Raw genomic sequence first — 23,160 nt, forward strand, 5'->3', positions numbered from 1 at the left:
CAGTATTCCAGATGAGGTCTAACTAGTACATTGTACAGTCTTAACATTACTTCCATTGTTCTAAATTATACACTTTCGACAAGAGCATTTTGTTTGCCTTTTTTATTGCTTCTCCACATTGTTTGAATGGAGAGAGTGAAGAGTCCACGAAGACTCCTAGGTCTTTCTCATGCTTTACTTCTTCTAGTTCTATTCCTCACATAGTGTTATTATAGTGGACATTTTTATTACCTGCATGTAATGCCTTGCACGTGTCCACATTGAATTTCATCTGCCAAGTGTCGGCCCACAACTGAATATTATCTAATTCCCTTTGAATAACCTGTGCTGCCAAGATTGTATCTGCTGAGACACCTATTTTAGTATCATCTGCAAATTTGACAAGTTTGCTAACTATCCAAGAGTCCAGATCATTAATATAGATTAGAAACAGCAAAGGCCTTAGTATGGATCCCTGTGGAACTCCACTAACAACCTCACTCCAGTTAGAAGCAACATCCTGTTTTCTATACATCAACCAGTTCATAATCCATCTACTTACATTACCCTGAATGCCTACATGATCTGCCTCGTCTAAACCCATGTTGACTATCTCCAAGAATATGGTTTTCATTAAGATGCCCCTCTATTTTCAAACATTTGCGATATTCCAGTCAGTTGGCACATCCCCTGTTCGAAATGTCATTTGGATTATTTTAGTTAGCGGCCTATACATAATCTAATTTCTTTAAGTACTGTTGGAAATATACCATCTGGCTCAGGTGATTTGTTTGTTTGTTTAATTCTGCTAGTCCCTTTTGTACCTCCTCCTCATTTATCCTGATCTCTCTTAGGGTTTGCCTGGACTGATTGTTAATCTGTGGCATGTTATCTGTTTTTTCTTTTGGAAAAACCTCTGTGAAATTTTCCAAGATACTTCAATTTTTGCCCTTTATCTGTTTCACTTCCTCCTTTATTGACCTCTTGCTTTTGTAGTATTGAAAAAAACTCTTTGCATTTGTTTTAGCTCCAAGAACTATGTTTCTTTCTATTTCCCTGTTTGCTTTCCTGATCTCTTTGCAGTATTCAAATACAATACAATATTCTTTGTATTTTGTTTCATCTCTATCCATTTTGTATGCACTATATAACATTTTCTTTCTCTTTATATTTTTTTGCATACTTCTATTAAACCATTTGGGCCAATGTTTTTTGGTCCTAAGTTTTGGTACAAACATCTCCTGAGTAGTATATTCTTAAAATATAACCATCCATTTTCAACTTAATCTGTATCTAGTGTGCTCCAGTCTAACTCTTCTAAGTGCCACCTTATACCTTCAAGGTTTGCTTTTCTAAAATTGTAGATCATTGTTTTAGAACCTCCAAACCTCCGACATGGCAACAAATTACTAACTAAATTTTCATAATGGCCGATATTTCTGAGCGATATTTCTGTCTGATGGGGCTGTTTTTATTGCGTCTAACTAAGCTTCCGATTTGTTCAACTCTTGTACCTTTAACAAAATATGAATGATGCACCTGCTCTCATTCTAAAGGTCACTAAATAATAGTAAAGTGTTGGTATAAGTATCGGCCGATCTAGTTATATGAGTATCGGATATCGGCCCAGAATTTTCATATCGGTGCATCCCTACATCTGACTTCACCAAACTTGTCCAGTGGCTGGAGGATGTGGGTGAGGTGAGATGGGAGCCGGGAAAGCACAACACCATTTTCTCTGGTCTTCGTCACAAGTGCCAGGAAAATAGCTGAGGCATGACCATCAAAAATTTAAACTTTAAAACTTTAAAATGTAAACTCTTGGCAGTCCCATGTCAGATGATCTATGGCAAAAACAGGTTCTCAAAATACTCTACTGTAAGAATACTAAATTCTTCTCTGTCCATCCGTGATCTGCACGAAATTCGCAGCAAGCTTCCATCATGTTATTGCAGTCCCTATAATTTTTCCTCTGCCTAACCATTTTGTCCCCATAATGAAAATAAGGTAAGTAGTTAAGTTCATGAATGAAAAGGATGTATTCTGAGTTATATTAATTCATATAAGGCTTTTTGAATATGAGGTACAATGGGTTCTGGGCTTAGTGGGCTTATTAAGAACAACAGTGATCCATGGGAAATTAACCTCAATAATTTTGTATAGAGTTAATGTAAACATGTAATGTCTTTATAATAAATAAAATACATTATTAAACTTACACCATGTTTATTATTGTTGGTAGAATTAATTAAATAATTATTCTGCTTTCAAGTCATGTGCTACTAATAATAATAATTGATAGAACATTAAATATTGTTTTATCTGAAGAAGCATCTAAAATTTTTTGATTTGCCATCGTCATCAACCGTAGTGGTCATCAACAGTTTTTCTAAATTTGTGTTGTTCTACTGCATCTATCTGTGTGACCATCATTCTGACAGTGTGACTAGCTCTAGAAACTCCTTAAATCTATATTTTCAAATAAAAAATTGTGCTTTTAAATCAAAGCAAATTTATCATATAAGGTTTCATTTGATGTATTAATCTGTTAATTTTACAATTCTTATCAACACTCACCAAGTTTGGTCACCAAATTCCAGAAAAATTGCTTCTTGAGAGGGCCCCTCATTAAGCACTGTTTTGGGTTGACTACTAAAAATTATGCTGCACAGAGTCTTACATAACTCAAGAACAAAAAATGTGATTGACTCCAAATACAACCCCAATTGTATGGAAAATGCTAATAAAAACAGAGGAGTGATTTGTAAATGTACTTGTATTTAAACAAAAAAACATATAAAGAAAGGTATTTAATGTTTTATCTAATCAACTGCATAGTTTTTTGAAGGTAAACGTTTATTTTGAAATTGATGCATGCAACACGTTCCCAAAAAGTTGGGACAGGGGCAATTTAGGACTAATAGTGATTTGACAAGTTTAAATAAGAAGGTGAGGCAATCATAACATATAAGGAGCCTCCAAAAAAGGCCTAGTCCTTCAAGAGCAAGGATGGGTCGAGGCTCGCCAATCTGCCAACAGATGCGTCAACGAATAATCCCACACTTTCTCCAAAGACAAATTGGTAGGATTTTGGGCATTTCACCTTCTTTGCAAAATATAATTAAAAGATTCAAGGAATCCGGTCAAATCTCGGAGCGTAAAGGGCAAGGCCAAAAACCACTTCTGAATGCGTGTGATCTCCGATCCCTCAGAAGTCACTGTCTTAAAAACCGTCATGAGTCTGTAATGGATATCCTGACATGGGCTCGGGAATACTTTGGTAAACCTTTGTCAGTCAACACCATTTGCCACTGCATCAACAGATGCAAGTTAAGGCTTTACTACAAAGCAGAAGCCATACATCAACACTGTCCCGAAGCACTGCTGACTTCTTTGGGTTCGGTTTTGAAACCAGACCAGATTTGAAATGTGTGTATATTTTCAAAAATAAATTAAATTCACAAAGTAGAACATCAAATAATGTGTTAATAATGTGTTTTCAATATAGTACAGGGTGAACTGAATTTTCAAATGACTCTTTTTGTTTTTTTGCATTTTCCATACTGTCACAACTTTTTCGGAATTGGGGTTGTAAAAAGTAACATGACAGTAATAACTTGATGCATTTGCTGTGAAACAGATCATTCTTCTAATATTTCCTGTCTTTTTTGAATTTCAAAATAAAAGAACAAGTGGGCTTATATGGTATGTGGGCTTAATTGTGTCACTTCACCTATGCTCTCTTAGTTTGTTTGAATGTGTCGTGTCATAACTTCCTGGGTTGATACTTTTTTGTCCACCTAGAGCTGAGGTCTGAAATTAAAAAAACTTGATGTTTACAAAATGTAGTATTGTTTGATCATGTAATTGATTATTTAGCATTTTGATTGGGAAATAAGAAGCAGCATAAACACTATACTAGGCAAGGACACCTCAATGAAAGGCAAACAAAATACTGTAAAATAGGTGTACACGTACGGTGTTTAATACTGTGTGATTTATTTTCCTCTCTGGGTGATGCTCAAAAACATGTTACTGACATCATACAGCTGTATTTGTAGTGCATTTCTCAATTATAAAATATAGTCAGCATAACAAAATGAAACAGGAGGACGTTTTGAAAGGCCAAATTCAGGGGGCTTGTGTATCAAGAATTTCAGAGTAGGACTGCTGATCTAGGATCAAGGTATCACGATCTTATTTATAATGACCCAAAAAAGTACAACTGGTCCCAGGTCAGCACTATGAATTTCAGACAATTGATATATACAGTGTACTGCATATATGTAGTGATCTGATAAATGATCTTGACAGATATAGATGGGGTTCCCAGACACAGATGACTATAAATGGATAAAGTCTATGCTGGCATTTTGGTCCAGGTCTACACCTAATCTGTGTTCGTGACACCAGCCCTTAATGATAAACATGTCAGTTATTAATTTTGCTCATCTGCTGGCTACAGTGCAATGCCCAGAAAATAAATAATTAAGAAAAAGAAAGAGAAGGAGCTACAGCATGCAGCCCAAGGTAGCAGCTCCCTCAATTAATGAATCAGGTCAGCTAGTAGCAGGAGGGAGGATGAAAGCACAGAAAAGAACATCTCTGAATGCCATTAAATTGCATCCTTCCTAACTTTCTTTCTTGTGACTGGATTGGTTTAAAAAACTGAACACTGACTGACTGTATTGTATTACTTTCATGAAAACATGTTACATCTGTGCTTTCTTCAAGGAATAATGTGTTAGAGGAGGCTTTGAACAAGGCCCATGTTATGAATGTAGTGTGTGATTACAAATGGCGGTGTAGCAATGTCAGGGTGGGAATAATGAAAAGGGTGTGAATGTGGGTGGGGTGTGGTGTGTAGGGTGACCCTTTTTTGCTTGAGCCCCTGCCCCCCAAAATGTCTGTGCATGGCCCTGATGACCAGGTTGTTAGCATTATGCTTTAAGTAGATATTAAATGTCGTTTATTTATAGTTAGAAAAAGTGGAGAGCAAAAATATATTAATTTTATCACCTTTTTGTTTCAAATGTTAGTCATGATTCCTGTAATTTTTCCATTTAAGGTCTCAAGGCTGTTGCTATTTGTTTGTTTATTTTTCACTTTGAGAAAATAATTTTGCTATGGAAAATGTTGTGCAATTTTGCTGACTGCTGAAAGAAAACAAGCTGTGAAGGAAGATATTTTGTACCAAGAGCAGAATTTTAATCTGCTTTTTTTTTAATTCAGTATAGATACAGGTGGATACTACCCCCACTTTAACCACAGCCATAATAATTACAATGCTGTATATCATATAGTTACTTCTTTACATTTTCCATTTGGTCTGGTTTTCACATATGGTGTGCACAGAGATAAAGAGACAGAATATGAAAATGTCTGATTCCTTTTGTGTGCTAGGTAAAGCTCCATGTAATTTCCTTTGGCAACATCTGTCACAGAGAGCCCATACTGCAGGAGATAGACACATGCTCTAAGGAAGGCCATTGGCTGGTGTTTAATAACTGCCACCTGCTGGACCAATGGGACAGAGAGGTTCTCTCACAACTGACTCAGCTCTTATCTTACTCATCCAGAGGTAAGTGATGACACCCCATTCTCAAAGTTAACATGCAATGACTCTCTTGTGCCTACAGAGTAGATTCACTGCTCTGACAGGTTCTGTAAAGATGTATCTGTGATTCATCTAATGTTTTTCTGTTGGTCTAAAGTTTTCTTCATTCATTTGAAAAGTACAACTTTTCAAAGCAGTCAGTTACAAATATTTGGTATCAATCTACCTCATCCTTCCTTCTCTCCTTATTCTTTCATTGAAATAACAATCAGACAAAACAAATATAAACAGAAAATGGTTATACCCACCATCATAACATTTTCTGACACCACTTCTTGATGTGTACAATTTGATTTGTGAAATATCAGTGGTAAAGTGGGGGTACAGTGATAAAGAAATCTGCACCATACCTTGAAATGCAGCTCTCAAATGACTATAGGAGGATAACTTCCCAGTCTACACATATTATATATTATTATTTATTAATATATAGCTTGCATTCATATCAACATTTGATAGTCCACCAAGCAGCATAAAACACAACTCAGGTGATGTTCATTATGAAAAAAGATATTGAGAAATGTTTTGAAGAATTGTCTTCTAGTAAGGTGTCAGTTGGCAACAAGTCTAAAACAATGAATACCGTTATCCATATTTCACTGTGACAACAGTATGAGTACTTTTGAGCAATTAGAAACATGAATTACAATAACTTATTAGAATTCCTTTTCTCACGGAAAAAGAGGAGCAGGACTTAATAGCCATATGTTTTTGCAGATGAGCATGAAGAGAAGGTGCAACAACATTTAGAAGACAGCAGCCCAGCCCCTGCAGGACAATGTATTGGAAGGCCTGTTCACCCACAGTTTAGACTGTGGTTCATCACTCGGAATGACGCCCCCCTCTCTGTCCCAGGTTTGAGTCTCCCACAGCTAGGGTTGCCACCTGTTCCATAATCAAGAGCAAAATTTTGTGTTTTTTCCAAAAATGAAAAGACATATCTGTTCAACTGTAACAATTTTCTTACCTCATATTTACTTAAAATAAAGGTACATTTTGTCTGGATTGTGTTCTCAGAAGTCACCAGATATGTCAATTTAAAGGCTTTATACCTAAAATTTTCTCACGGGGGTGGGGTATACCCCCGGACCACCCTAGCTTAACTCTGTCTCTGCACCCCATTCCTTTTTTTGTTTGTCAAAGGTGGCAACCCTACCCACAGAACAACTGCTCACTCTAGCCTGACACCACTGACATCTTGGCTTTTCTGCTAACATCAAAATAGGCTTTTAAAAGCATCATATAAAATAATGGGATATAGAAATCCTACAATAATATCAAAATCCTGTGTTCTATGTCTGTACTGTATTTCCTGTTAAGGGGGACATAGTTAGCCCCCTGGCACAATAAATTGAATGCATCATAGTAGCAAAGTAATATATTAAAAAACAAGGACTTTTTTTATCATTGTCTAATAAGTCAAGATATAACAACATGTGAGAGATTTTTTTTTTCCTACTGTGACATCATGATGAATACTATTATATATACTATATATACTATTGGTCTATGACATTTCATCACGCACTTTTCATCACAGGCATTTAATCATTGGGTACAATTCATCACCAGCGACAGTTCATCACCAATTTCCATAATCATCATCAATTTTAATATTCACTTAGAAATTACTCATGGACTGTCTCTTTTGATTTCGATTGAGTATGCCCAAAACACACTTTTATTAATTCCTACTTACCCACGGCAGTTGTAGTCGGTTTTTCAAAGTACCTATTCAATTCCGTAAATAAATATTGAGAGTAATTTGTGCCACAATGTATAAATAACTAAATAAACAAACAAATAATAAAATACTAAATACATAGACCTACATGAATAAATAAATGATTATTTGATTTATTTCCTTTTTTATTAATCTATGTATTTATTTCTATATTGATTGAAGTATTTCATATTTTATTTATTTATTTATTTATTTATTTATTTATTTATTTATTTATTTAATTTTGGCACAAATTATCCTCCATAAATAAAACCCGGTCACTGACTTGAAAGCCTAATTTAACCCGGGCCAAGGCTCCGTCAAACTATACCAGACTGTGTTATCTGATCTAATATACACTACCGGTCAAAAGTTTTAGATCACCTCCATTTTTCCAGTTTTTATTGAAATGTATGCAGTTTAATGTCTCAATGTACTCTGAAATGAAAGCATAGAACAAATAAACTGGGAGATAAAAAATAAATCATGGAATCATTTGTTTAACAAAATCTAACCCCTTAAGCTGACAAACCCCTCTGGTACCCTTAAAAGGGCACCAAATCCACGTGCTTCTCTTTAATCCCATATGTACGCTTCACTGTTGTGTTGTTTGCCACGTGTTATCCCATGAAAGCTAGGACTCTCAGCTTTCTAACGATGTGAAGCATCTAAATTTGGTTTTTATACCCCCCCACCCGCATTTACGCGCTGGTAGCCAAGAGAATAAGCTTTCAAATTATGTGTGCATTGTAGGAATACAGTGTAACTTCTATGCAGAATAGCTGCGCATAACACTGCCAAATAATGCTTAAGAGGGTGTAGTAACACAGTATATAACTCTGAAATGTACATTATTTTTCAGTTTTTGGTAATCTAAACAATTTTTTTAACCTCTGCCAGTTTTACCGCTTACCTTTGTACCATTTCAGGTTATTCACTGGACTTGAACTGCTTAAATTTCAATAAAAACTGGAAAAATTGGGGTGTTATAAAACGTTTGACCGATAGTGTATCCCAGACTGTAAGTAGAGTATACCACCCTTTTTCAATGTTGAATATAAGGGAAATAGAGTATTTAACAAATTCTGAAACCACCCCACACAGGTTGCCTTTGGTTATAGGAAGAATATTTACTTGTAATTCAAAAAGATGTCCCAAAGATCAGTTTATTCACACAATAGAATATAATGAATAAATAGGTCAGACGAGCAGACAATAACATTAAAAACAGTTTAACACCAGAACCGCCATAGCTGCTATTTGTGCGGGTTTTGCAATTCAAAAGTAAATATCTATACGTATGAATGTATCCTGCATACCTGTTCTTACTAAATATTAAATACATATAAAATAAATTAATACATTCAATTAAACACATATACGGCATTTCAGCTGTAAACTCCTCAAAATTTACAAGTTATAAATATTTTCTCCTCCAACTGCCAGACCCGCATATAATATGCATATAATATAGCCTATAATCTGGGCTTTATAATAACATTAGTCATTGTGAAAGAGTTATAATCGTGTTGATTCCTGACACACATCATATATTCATGTATTATCATAATTGTTTTAATAGCAAATTTGCACCTGATATAGCTCATCGCCTGTCCTCTGATCTGCTCAGAAAGTTTCTAACTTTCGTTTTGAATTCAATCTTTTGTATTAGGTGTGGGGCTGACAACAGGCTTGCTGGTGTTAGCATTTAGATTGCTGTTGGCACTACAATTCAGCATCTATACAGGACTCTTGCATTTCAGTCAGCGCTGTCTATTGACACACAGAAAAAAGACACTGCCAGGTTACTAAAAGCAACACAAACAGCCCTGTTGAAAATGTACTGTACTGTTGGAAAACACATTTACTGCATTGATGTACATGGCTGTAATAGACAGACAGAGCCATTTCAAAGCGCTTCACTTTGTATAAAGTAAAAAGTAAAAGATGTATTTCAAATTTTGAGTTTAATAAAATAATATGTATAAACTGTTTTACGGTGTAAAATATAATTGTGCTGTAGCCCTATTTTAAACACCCCCCTCCTCCCCGTCTCACTCTCTTGTACACACAACTAGTTAAAATAAATGCAACACGTACAACAAGAAAACTTGTGACTGCCCTCAATAAATATTCACTTGGTGTACTGCACATTATTTTTACATTTACTGGAATATTAGATGATGTAAACAGTTTTCCTTCACACTTACTGCGGAAAATCTGAGCCTTCATTGAATAAATGGTCATATTCTGTGCAGAATGTGGAAAGTCTACGTGATGTGAACTTCCCCATGTAAACAAGCAGACAGAGTGATGCATTAATCTATAAAAGGTGGAGAAGTTTCAGTTTGAGTTGAAAAACTAAGTTTTGAAATTAAAGAGATTTAATAAAAAATTTAAAGGAAAATTTGATTTAAATCAAAAGAGACAGTCCATGTGTAATTTGTAACTGAATATGCAAATTAGTGATGAACTGTCATTGGTGATGAAATGTCCCTGATGAAAAGTGTGTGATGAAAAGTGTGTGAAGAAAAGACAGGATCCTGCATATGATAGAGTTCCAGTGTGCTCTGTAGAAACCAACTAAACTAAAAACAAGGATTTTTTAGTAAATTACTTATTTAAAGCTGCACAGTGCTTTGTTTGCATATGTGAAAACAGTACAATTTAAAAAAGAATGGTATTTAACTACAAGGAGTTGAGTGCTATGATTTACTTTGCTACAACTGAGACCCAACTCCAGTTACATCATTCGGTAGGTCTTCTGAACCTAAGTCCTACATAGCATCAAAATCTTACTACTGTGCAGCCCAGTGTGCAGTGCTTTCCTATGTGCATTCCCATTCAGACTCTGGGAAAGACCAGTTTTTCCTGTGCAGAGTGGGAAGGCAGTTGTTTTTTATGGTGCAACACCGGTGCATAGTGCTTACAGTGTGGCAGAACACTCCTGCTGAAGTTGGTTGTGGAAGAGTCTCGGTGGTTGGAGTGCTGAATTCAGTACCCACACCAGCCAGCGCTGACCACTGCATACTGCACACACACACACATACAAAAGAGGGAGTTCCTGCTTGTTTATATTGAGCAGTAGAGACACATCCCCTCTCCTGCCTTCTGTTTCTACTATAGTGATGTGTGCACATGACCTCACTTATAGTTTAAAAATAAATATAAAAAAAATTAAAAACATTCTGTGAGAGGAGACATCCCCCAAAGACTCTGGCTGGTCACCCTGCTGCAATACACAGCTTCTTGTAGCTGCTGTATCAGAACAGTATATATGTTGTGACAGTGTGGTGCGGTAGGACCAGCACTACTGGGGCTCTCAGTCATGGTTTATGTAACACGAAGAAGAGAATAGCTTCATAGATGCACTATCCATTCTTGCCCTTCAAGCAGAGGACGTGGCCACCTGGGACAGCAGGAGCCACAACCTCTGCCTGCCTGCCACGCCTTGGCCCTGAAGGTTTCCAGCAGTCTCTGGCCCACCCCTACACCCCTCAGTAACTCCTTTTGGCCTGTGTCTAGCTCCTCACATTTTCTTCAAGTGCATGGACACCGTGCAGACAGCATGGCAGTGGTGGCCTACAGTAGCAGGCAGGGAGGTCGCTTGACAGCGCACCACCTGCTACTTTGGGTGCAGCCTCTGCTCCACTCCATTAAAGCAGTTCAACCTCTGACCAACACGGCAGTGGATTGATTAATAATAATAATAATAATAATAATAATAATAATAATATTATTATTATTATTATTATTATTATTATTATTATTATTATTATTATTATTATTATTAATACAAGGCAACTGCCATGATTTTTCAAATACTAATATACAAGGTAAAAACTTTTCAGGTAAGGAAAAGGTAACAAGAGCTATTAAGTTAGTGGCGGCCAACCCTGTTCCATGAGTGCTACAACCCTACAGGTTTTGTAGGTCTCTGTAAATCATCAATCACTGAATACCCTGATTACATGGTAAGTAATCATTAATTAAGTGACTAATTAAATAACTGATTAAGCTTGATAATGGAATCAATAAAGTAGTTAACCTTTTTTTAATTAAACAAAAAACAGAAGACACTGTGGCTCTCCAGCACCAGGGTTGGCCAGCTCTGTCATAAGCTATGAATTCAAAAATGTGACCCCCTGACACCTTGGCAATGCAGACTGCTTCTGTGTGAAGCAACTTTAATCCTATATGTAACCCTCCTCTGTGTCTCCAGTGCCTGTGAAGGCCTGTGCCCTGGTGCTGGCCTGTGACTCCCCCTGGGAGCTGCGGGAGACAGTGCTCACATCCCTGAGGCAGGCAGCCATTCGGCACACTCCCCCTCCTGAGCTACTGGCCCGCTGCGCAATCCTGCACTCTATCCTACTGCACCGGCAGAGCTATGACCGGCTGGTCCAGGGGCTGCCCCACTGCTGGTGAGACACCCTGACACAGCCTCCCTCTCTTCCACTAAAAGGGACTTTGTAGGAGTGATCCTGTATGTGTGGAAACTATTGTTCCTACCATAGTAGCCCCATCTGCTACTGTGTTTCCTTTCTTAATGTCACAATCCTTTCAGGACAGGTTTTAGAAGTTTTGCTTTTAGTAGGATTTCTATTGTCAAATCCAACTGACATTATTATAATAAAAATGCTTATATTACAAAGTGACAAAGTGGTGCTAAACACTTGAACTTTTGTGCCAAAAGGAAACAAATGTTCTCATTATATATTAGTGTCATTACGTTATGTCATTATTCCATGTTTACAAATATGATTACGGTAGTATAAGAAATCATATCAGTTTGTCACTTGAAACACATTTGGTACAGAACAATGAAGAACAAAATCAAAAAACACTTCACTTATATCCCACTTCCACTGACCATGTTTAAGTGCACCTTCACGTGGCCGGGCTGTAACCCTACACCTAAACTTTGCTGCTTGCGTTTCCATTCATTTTCATTAGGTACAGCTGTAAGTGAATGTGAGACATGAAAGGTCAAAACACCTGGGACACTCAGTATTCTGGGATTTAGTGTTCAAAAACTGGAGGCTGAAATGCCTTAAACATTAAAGTGCATAAACTTTGGACTGAAATGCTTTTGCAATATCTAACAGATAGTCTTATAGAGTGACCGGGTGACCAAAGTAGAAAGCGGGACATATTAAAAATATGATAGACTATTTGTTAGCCTGGAAAATTAAGTGTTCATTTTGACATATATGCTCCTGTTTCATCTAGTTAAATTGTTTGAGCAGCACGTTTAAAAAATAAGTAAATGTTTATTACTTGATCCCGTCTTTTCATCACCTGAATCAGTTCATCACAATTTGCATATTCAATTACAAATTACACATGGACTTTTAGACCAGCAGTTTTTGAAGGTACATAATCAATAAAGAAATACATAAGCCTATATGAATGAATGAATAAAAAATGAAATAGATAAATAAATATATTTAGTTTTTTATTTATTAATTAATTTCGGCACAACAATGTTGTATATAAGGGAAATAGTGTATTTAACAAATACTGAAACCACGCCACACAGCTCCCCTTCGGTTAAAGGAAGAATATTGATGTGTAATTAAAAAAGATGCCCCAAAGAGCAGATTATTCACACAATAGAATACAATTAATAAATAGGTCAGATGAAAGGAGCTGACAATAACATTAAAAAGTTTAACACTAGAACCGCCATATAGCTGCTTGGCTTTTGCAATTTAAAAGTAAATATCTCTGCATGTGTGAATTTCTCCGTCATATCCATTTTTGTATGTTAATAAATATTTGAATAAAATATATATAGGGCGTTTCAGCTTATTATGTTTTAAAATTTTATAAGTCTGCTAAGATATGTGCATACCGATTTATACTCCAGTTTACACTGTTTATTGTCCAATGTTATTATTGGTTTTTATTATTTTTTATGTACACTACCTGAGTTTTTTCAGTTTTTATTGACATGTACGCAGTTTAATGTCTCAATGCACTCTGAAATTAAAGCATAGAACAAATAAACAATTGAAGATAAAAAAGAAATCATTGAATCATTTTGAAAGTACCTGAGTGCTTATCTTTATTCCCATGTGTACTCTTCACTGTTGTGTTGTTTGCCAAGTGTTATCCCATGAAAGCTGAGACTCTCAACTCTCTAACAATGTGAAGCATTCCCCTCTGCATTCTGAAATGGGGGGGTTGGGGGATACTTGGTCTGATTAGGAATACAAAATGGATTAATCGTTAGTTTGAACAAAACAAGCCTATTAACATGTACAGCAAAAAAAACTTACACTGAGTGACCACAAACAACAAATATTCACCTGGTGTACTGCACAGTATGTTTGCATGCCGGTTCATGTGTAAGTATTCCTCCCAATATAGATTACTGGAATATTAGATGATCTAAACAGCTTCCTTCACACTGTAGCGTTATGTTGGGTGTATTTTGATAAGAGCATTTTAGCTCTGAGCTGGAGCACTGATATAAAGAAGACCTCTCCCACCCAAAGTTATCAGATTTCCTTAACTCATCAGCTTGGAACTGGTTTACATCAAAATTACAGTTTTGGGGAGGATGGCACCGAGAATAGGCCAAATAGTTTGGAATCCTGCTATGAGATGTTTGGAGAAAGGGGCCTGTAGGTAATAAAAAAACTCTTTGAAGTGGACGAGAGCCGAAATCCCGACATAGAGCTATGAACCCGGGCCAACCGGCATTTCCAAAAGATGGCATGGATTGACATCAGTCATAAATCAAGCCCCCCTCCAATAGGACACTTGGGGCTGAAACCGAAATCCAATCTCAAAAACTCAAGAACCAATCACCTATTGATCTGACAGACTATAAAGAACAGCGCACAGTCTCTTTCTCTCTCTCTCTCACCTGAACCAGTAACTCGCTGCCACAGCTCAACTTGTAGCTCTGTTGCCCGAACTGGAACCAGAAACCAACCAAGTCTTTGCCGGCAACAGAAGAGTTAAACTGGGAGAAGGAGATTGAGCCGTACGAAGAATTATTTTAAAGGACTTTATTAAATAAAGAACTTTACAGACTGCGCTGCCCACCTGTGCCCACCTGATCAGTGGAGTTTTACAGCTGGACAATTGACTAAGTCGACTGTATACGCAAGTGTTCAGTCATTTAAATAGCTATTGAGTCTTAAGAAACTTGACCCTTGGAACAAACAGGGCCCTGCTTTCCTCAAAGACTTTGTCTTCAAGTAACTACGGTGGAACCCTGCTTACAAAGAAGATTTTGTGCACAACCTTGGAGCCTTTAAACCAGTGGAAAATCTGTTTGGAAAAGACTCTACATTCGAGAAACCCCAACTTCCAGGTGCATCGACTGAGTGGAAGTTCTTGGATAAAGCCGAACTGGACTGCCTTTGTTCCAAACCACACGGACCTCGTGCCATGTGCCGTTATCTGAGCCCGAAGACAGAGAGGCCTCTCTGCGACGAAGAAATATTCCTGTTTAACTGTTTAGTCTGAAATTGACACAAGTTAATAGACATTAGATTATTGGTGGCCCTGCCTATCCTTAATCATTGAATAATAATCAGTTAAGGGAAATTGTGGTAACAAGTAATGATAGGATCTTTCTCGGCACCTAAACGTAAATGAGACTGATATATATATAACGAGAAGTTACCTGACATAAATACTAACCTGCGTAGTTATTTAATGTCTGACTAACAATACTAACGAGAGACTCACCTTCGTCTTACTAACCGGTATTGTGTGTTTATAACCTTTTTTGTTTAACGATTTGTGTGTTATCATATGCAATCCCATGGTCCTTGATTTGTTGATCTAGAGTTGAATTTTAATTAGTTTTTCCCTTTTGTATAATTAGTGTAGTGCTACATTTAGTCTTTGTTTTTGAATAAATTTGACAATTTATATCTTTGGAATTGGTGTCTGTGTCCAATTATTACAGAAATTGAGTTCTACAAGATTCCAGGATTCGTGATAAGGTGATACTATAAATTCACTTCTTAAATTGAAATTTATAAGTGTACCTTACACTACAACACTTACTGCAGAAAGTCTGAAAAACAGACTACAACTGCCGTAACTGTAGTATTTGATAAGTCTGTTTTGGAATCGTAGGTCATTAAAGAATATTCGATCTAAATCAAAAGAGTGTAGTGTGTGCCTGTATAGTTTGTAACTGGATATGCAAAATGCTGATGAATATGCAAATTGGTGATGAACTGATGCTGGTGATAAAATGTACCCCGTGATGAAATTTGCCTGATGAAATGCCTGTGATGAAAAGTGCGTGATGAAACGTGTATTATGTGTATCCCTGTATCATGATCCGATTAACACTGACAATATAACATGACTTAAGTAGCATAAGTAGCCTATCCCAGATATTGTCCCATGTAGCCACTTGGCATATCATGAAATATACAGTATGAAATAAAGGGTAGTCACAGGACAATTACTTTAAATCCTTTGTGTGTAGTCACCATAGTCTTTCATGTTTGCATGTATTTATACCATAAAAAGTGAATGTATTTTTTCACGGCACACTGTATTGCAGTCCAATGCAGTCCTTTCTCCAGCAGGAATTTCGCTACCTTTTCAAACACTTATAAATGTCTTAATGCTCCACGCAGTTGATCCTGTGTGGCACTTTTCAACCGTACATTAATAACTGCTTAATTTTAATCGTCTTCCCAAGACAAACACACATATTCTTTCTTGGGAAATGTTTCTACTGCATCTCTCGCATCAATAGCGGCCACCATTATTACAGTGGTGTTGCATCTGGCTAAGTAAGGGATGTAACAGTATGTGCCCCAAACCAGTTTGGGTTGTACGAAACTGTGCCTCTCGGACTTGAAAGGCCACACTGAGGTGCACCTGAATGTGGAAATGAGGCATTATACTCTTCCATATGTGCAGTCCACATAAGTCACTTTAAACAGTTCGCTATGGTCAAAGCTTACTTCAAATCCAAATCTTGAAAACTTGTTTGTCATATTCAACCAGAACAAAACAAACATTAAATAGCTTTATGAAAATCAACAACCATGATCACAAACTTAATGTATAATAATATATTGTATATTCATAACAGGAAAGAAACAATGCATAAAGTTGTACAGATAATGAACTATTGTAATTGCCCCCAGTGTATTCACATTACACTGAGAAAACTACTATGATTGATATTGTTATTATTATTATTTATTTATTTTTCTTGGCAGACACCCTTATCCAGGGTGACTTACAACATAAGTGCAAACAAAGTGCAAAAATACAGTTAAGTACAAGGCATCAATCAATACAAATTCAATTTAACTAAAACATAGCAATTCAAAATAATACATTTTACAAATTCCAATTTACAATTTACACCAGTACAGTAAGTGAGGTCCTACATCCTGGACGGTGAAAGCTAAATGCTGTCAAGATGTAGTGTCACAGTCAAGGGCTACGGGAAAGGGAGCAAGGAGGAAAACAATCAAGAACGTGAGAAGCATAATAAAAACTGTGAAGTGCTATCTAGCAGGGATAGAGGACTATACTGACATAAATCCCCTGTAATGTTCACATTGCCTTTTTATAGGACCCAAGAGGACCTATTTATGGTCCTGACTGCCTGGGACAGGATTCAGGGTGTGTGTGTGGAACCAGTGAAAGCTCTAGAGTTCATTGCAGGTAAACATTGAAAGGATAAAGGCTAATATGGCACTGTTGTCTAGCAGTTTAACATGGAAATAATTGCATACACCATGCAATATTTCTTCCAGTTGTACAATTATCTATGTATATAAACAAAAACAATATCACTATTATGGATGGCTATGTTTAAAAACCCTGTTTCTGAAATTAAACAAGTAATGTGTCCATAAACACAAGAGTATAACAAAAAAGAGTCTACATTTTCATCAAACCATTCTAGTTGGTGTCCTAATAATGAAGAAAACCAATGGTAATATACTGTATATATGCTGCATGAACTGATATATACTGGTATATATTCCCAGATCTATTTGCATGATTTGTGTAGTTTGAATAGATGGGAGAATGTGTAATATTTTCTTTTCCATATCAATATGTGTAATGATTTGCCTAAAACAGAGATGAGAGTTTTTAGATTTCCTTTGTGCCAAGTAGGTTGAGTAAGGGAAACTTAACATGTGCCCTATGTGCATCCTACTGTTCTTTTGTGGTCACCTTCTCTCAAGTAACCCATGTCCTATCCTGGCTCTAGGCTCTCTGGTCTACGGTGGACACTCTGTGGACAGTGAAGACCTGGGCATCCTACAGGGGGTTGCTAGAAGCTGCTTCAGACCCCCTTCCCCACAGTGGGCAGATGGCCCTCATGTGCTCCCAGAGGCCATTGGAGCTTCTGGCCATTATGGTATGTAAACTAAATCCCCAAGCCACATATTCTCCTCTGAAGTGCAACACTAAACCTATATAAAAAAAGCTTCAAGATGTACTTAAGGAATTGGACATTATTTCATTAAATCTTTTTTCTCCATAAATACAAATTCTGAGGGCAAGAATATTACGTTTCCATTTTTAAATATACAATCCTCCCAATGTTTAGTTCTCCTAATTGCTGTCAACATATTGTATTGTTTTTGGGTGCGACCTTGCAATGGTTAAAAAGATAAGAAAATGTATGTTTATGGATATAAAAGTGACTCACTTAAAGGTGAAAGCAAAGCAGCTCCTGAGTTAGCACCCCTGTGACATCATGGCATATTTTGCGATCTCTGATTTCTGGTACATAGAATGAGCTGGATATGATAATCTCACTCCACAGAATATGTTGCTACTTATAGAATAAACTGAGAAATTATGGATTTTCAGTGGAGTTCCCCTTTAATATCTTAGTATTTCTTTCCATAACAACTTAGGCATTTCTGTGTTTGTTATAGGTCAGCACTGACTAGTGTGTGTGATTCTTCAGGTCTGTTCCCTGGGGTTCCAGTGCTGCAGGTTTTAGAGCAGAGAGTGCAGCGGTTGCTATGTAGCACTGACCCAGTACTGCTGGGTTTCAGTGCAGGGCTGGCCGGGGAGCTGATACGGCACAGGAGTCAGACCCTCAGCCGCCTGCTCCTGGAGTCTCAGGGCTCCGGGCTACGCCTACAGCCTCCCCCACTTACCATCGACCTTGGGGAAGCCAGGCAGAAGCTGCAGGCGCTGTGGGAGAGCCTGGGCCTGAAGAGAGAGTGCCGGAGGTCTGGGGCTCAGGGACCTTTGTATCAGTTCATGCAGCAAGAGTGGAATAGGATCAGCTCTCTGGTGTCAGCCCTTTTGGCTGATCTCAGTTATGCCAAAGACTGTGGTGTGGTGACCCAGGTGGCACACAGAGGACCCCTTGATTCTCCTCAGCTCCTGCCCCTGCTGTCCCAGCTGGAATCCCAGGTTGGGCTGCTGAAGGGCTACCTGTTTGGGGAAGCTCCCCCTGCTGCCTACCACCTCTCTGCTTTCCACAACTCCAAGGGCTTCCTGGTGGCCCTGTTGTGGGAGAGGGTGCAGGCTGAGCAGAGGGACATCAGTGAGTTTTCCCTGCAGTACCAGGTAAAGTGCATCAGCTGTTTATATAGTTGTTCACACAGTCTTGCTCTTCTGGTTTCTAATCATTCATAAGTTCCAGAATTCCTTTTGGGTTTACTGAAGGAAACCAGAGATTTCTACTACATCATGGTTGGGGAGCTAATTGTTGACTTTTTTCATGTTTGGAATGTACCTAGCCTTAATGTACCTAGATCTGTGATCTCTGGTCCTTGTTTCTTTAAGTGTAAAGTAAAGTATTCCTTGGAGATGATGTCTGAAAAACATTCCCTGGTAAATGTCTGTGGTTCAAGACTAAAAAGAATGGGTTTCTCAAATCCTGTCTGTCCTGGCTGTCCTTTTAGAGCAGGAATTTCTGAAGTCACTCTTCTCTGAACTTTCCAGAGCAGCAGTATACTTCATGTAGTGAGAGGGACGAAAATGAGATGTGATATTTTAAATTAGGCCCTACTAGTGAACTATATAAAGTGAAGATTTGTTTCAATCTTTGAAATTCTATAGGCTACTTCTCACTTTGTATGCAGGCATTGTTAGATTTGCTTTTCAAAGATTCTCCAAATGCCCTAGATGAACAGTGATTAATTATAACAAACTCCTAAATCCACTGTGTATATTGCTCCTTTGTCTTCAGTGCCACCCATTTAATATTTATAATCAATCAACTGGAAATGTTAAACCAGTCTTAGGAAAACAAATGAGGAGTGGCTTTAATCGTATACATTTCCCTCCTTTTATGGTAATTCAAATTTCGCAATAATTTAGTTTCACAATAATTAGTTTCCAGTAACATTTTAGACCAGAGCTTCCTATAGAAATGCAATATATTATAATACTTTAATCTCCATAGCATGCAAGTGAAATTAGTAATACACTTGTTTATTAAATATAGCAGCTTCACTGGCATATTGAATTTGATGTACCTTACACCTAAGGACAACTTAAAGGGAAAACATCAGGTCTTATTGTTCGCCCTTTCTGAAATAAAAGTGCTTTTCATTACTGTCATGTTTGAACTTACATGTCCATTTCATGCTTAAAGTTTATGTAACATCCTCTGCAAAACATAAATATTTATATTGCAAAATACAGGGAAACACTCTTTATTGATATACACTCACCTAAAGGATTAATACTGTGTTTGACCCCCTTTCGCCTTCAGAACTGCCTTAATTCTATGTGGCATTGATTCAACAAGGTGCTGAAAGCATTCTTTTGAAATGTTGGCCCATATTGATAGGATAGCATCTTGCAGTTGATGGAGATTTGTGGGATGCACATCCAGGGCACGAAGCTCCCGTTCCACCACATCCTAAAAGATGCTCTATTGGGTTGAGATCTGGTGACTGTGGGGGCCAGTTTAGTACAGTGAACTCATTGTCATGTTCAAGAAACCAATTTGAAATGATTCGACCTTTGTGACATGGTGCATTATCCTGCTGGAAGTAGCCATCAGAGGATGGGTACATGGTGGTCATAAAGGGATGGACATGGTCAGAAACAATGCTCAGGTAGGCCGTGGCATTTAAACGATGACCAATTGGAACTAAGGGGCCTAAAGTGTGCAAAGAAAACATCCCCCACACCATTACACCACCACCACCAGCCTGCACAGTGGTAACAAGGCATGATGGATCCATGTTCTCATTCTGTTTACGCCAAATTCTGACTCTACCATCTGAATGTCTCAACAGAAATCGAGACTCATCAGACCAGGCAACATTTCCAGTCTTCAACTGTCCAATTTTGGTGAGCTTGTGCAAATTGTAGCCTCTTTTTCCTATTTGTAGTGGAGATGAGTGGTACCCGGTGGGGTCTTCTGCTGTTGTAGCCCATCCGCCTCAAGGTTGTACTTGTTGTGGCTTCACAAATGCTTTGCTGCATACCTCGGTTGTAACGAGTGGTTATTTCAGTCAAAGTTGCTCTTCTATCAGCTTGAATCAGTCGGCCCATTCTCCTCTGACCTCCTAGCATCAACAAGGCATTTTCACCCACAGGACTGCCGCATACTGGATGTTTTTCCCTTTTCACACCATTCTTTGTAACCCCTAGAAATGGTTGTGCGTGAAAATCCCAGTAACTGAGCAGATTGTGAAATACTCAGACCGGCCCGTCTGGCACCAACAACCATGCCACGCTCAAAATTGCTTAAATCACCTTTCTTTCCCATTCAGACATTCAGTTTGGAGTTCAGGAGATTGTCTTGACCAGGACCACACCCCTAAATGCATTGAAGCAACTGCCATGTGATTGGTTGATTAGATAATTGCATTAATGAGAAATTGAACAGGTGTTCCTAATAATCCTTTAGGTGAGTGTATATGATATCATGTATCTAGCAAACATGCATACTGCTTGATTCTGATGCCTTTTCAGTTATTAAGTAACAATTAGTTTCTGTGGACATGCACGATTTTATTTCCATTTGCACAGTTTTTGGTGCCGTGTTTAAAAAAAGTGTTTGGTTTTGAGAATCACAATTGCTATCCAAACACGGTGTCTGCTTGACACAGATACCCTCGATGTATCACAAGAGTAATTAGAGCTTGCACCCTGAAAAACGAACATATAGTTAGCATCACCTTAACATATTTCAGCTCACTCATATTTCAAGTAGAAACACTTATGAATTATTGTCATACCATATCATGATTTACGGATTTTTTGTTTTTTACCACGGGATGGTAAAGTTGTTGGCATCTTGGTTTTGGACATAGAACTTTTTAGTAGGTATGATTATGTAATGAGTATTTGGATCAAATAGAATTTTGATAGGCAGACCAACTGATAGTAATATAATTTCTCAGCAATACCATAGGATTCATATGGGCAGCATTTGAAGTGGTCTGAACTTGATTTTATCTCAAAATGTGAATTTAATTTGCAAATTGTTCGAATGTAACCTGTTTTTTTCATCTGATGGAAAAATTTAAGCTCACACTGACAACAAGTACCGAGAACACTGGCGATCCATTTATGTAGCCGGACTAATGTCACCCTTACAAGATTACTTGTTTCCACGCAGAATTTATAGCGTGTTACACACATTTTGTTCTGCTGAGGATTTGACAAACCTTAAGCATGAAATGGACATGTTCAAACAATACCGTAATGAAAACCATTTTTATTTCAGAAAGAGCAACCTATTAAACCTTTAAGTCATGGTAGAGAATTGGCCACAGCTGAATAATTTTGAGTTTTCATTCACAAATCAACACCCTACATCAGGGCATCTGCATAGAGATAAATTATAACATTGTGCTTTTTCTTTCATTAGGGAAAATGAAGCTGGCACATTTCACATACATATTTGGCATTTGTTTCCAACATACATAAAAGCTGACAAAAACCTAACATTGAGACAGACCAGTTACTTTCATCAAAGCTTTCATAAATCTAGGAACCAAATAAATAAATGTACATATCAATATAAAACAACACATTGTGGCTGGTGAATGTAAAGAGTGCATTGTTGCCTGGCAGGTGCGAGAACTTTACATTTGTGCTCCCCAGTGTGTTGATTAGAGTAACTGGTCTAGGCTGACTAATGGGATCTCTGCTGCACTTGTGTGTGTGTGTGTTGAGAAAGCACCTCTCCTCTCTACACAGGTCATGAGCAGCACTTTCCATCCATCATCTCCCCCACACAGCGGGGCCTACATCACAGGCCTGCAGCTGCACAACGCATTGTGGGACACTCGCCTGGGCGTTGTCCAAGAGACACTGTCACCCAAGCCATGCACGCTGCCCATCGTGTGGCTCAGGGCTGAGACAGAGCTCCCCAGAGAGGCAGACAGTCTCTCCTCTACTCCACTGTACCACTGCCCTGTCTATCTAGGAACAGCCACAGAGAGAGACAGCCTGAGGGACAACGACATCATCACTCACATCCCCCTGATGGCCAAGCTTGACCCCATACTCTGTACACTGAGGCGAGTGCGAATCATGAGCACGCTTCAGACCAAATGTTAACAAACTGGTATCTTTTAATAGCACAACCTAGACTTATTACACATAAACTCAGTTTTTAGTTGGTTAGTCAAAATAACAAAATAAAAACGTAACAGTTAAAGCAGCCATGAATCAAATCCTACATACTAAATAATATTAATAATATTAATTAATAATAATATTTCTAACAGAGGAAATGGTTTGTCAATTAAGAGATTTATTCGTGTTCCGATTTTGTATCACCATGCAATTGCTCTCTGCAGCGAAACCACATTGGAACCATATTCCAACCTTTATGATATCCAAGATGCAAGTTTGCAAACCCCAAGTCTACTGCTGATTGTGTGTCTTGCTC

At 37.8% G+C, this 23,160-nt stretch overlaps 1 protein-coding gene across 1 annotated transcript in view; it reads left to right on the forward strand.

Annotated features, from left to right (window-relative positions):
* Positions 1 to 22,826, forward strand: part of dnhd1 (dynein heavy chain domain 1) — a 109,247-nt gene extending 86,421 nt beyond the window's left edge. Inside the window, exons 35-41 of the mRNA XM_066700193.1 lie at positions 5,383 to 5,560; positions 6,314 to 6,451; positions 11,542 to 11,740; positions 16,894 to 16,985; positions 17,455 to 17,691; positions 18,250 to 18,888; positions 22,444 to 22,826. Coding sequence (XP_066556290.1) covers positions 5,383 to 5,560; positions 6,314 to 6,451; positions 11,542 to 11,740; positions 16,894 to 16,985; positions 17,455 to 17,691; positions 18,250 to 18,888; positions 22,444 to 22,826 — 1,866 coding nt within the window. The remainder of the gene's footprint in view (positions 1 to 5,382; positions 5,561 to 6,313; positions 6,452 to 11,541; positions 11,741 to 16,893; positions 16,986 to 17,454; positions 17,692 to 18,249; positions 18,889 to 22,443) is intronic.
* Positions 22,827 to 23,160: the final 334 nt, after the last annotated feature.

Source organism: Amia ocellicauda, chromosome 3, assembly GCF_036373705.1.
Source record: "Amia ocellicauda isolate fAmiCal2 chromosome 3, fAmiCal2.hap1, whole genome shotgun sequence".
NCBI classification, from domain to species: Eukaryota; Metazoa; Chordata; class Actinopteri; order Amiiformes; family Amiidae; genus Amia; species Amia ocellicauda.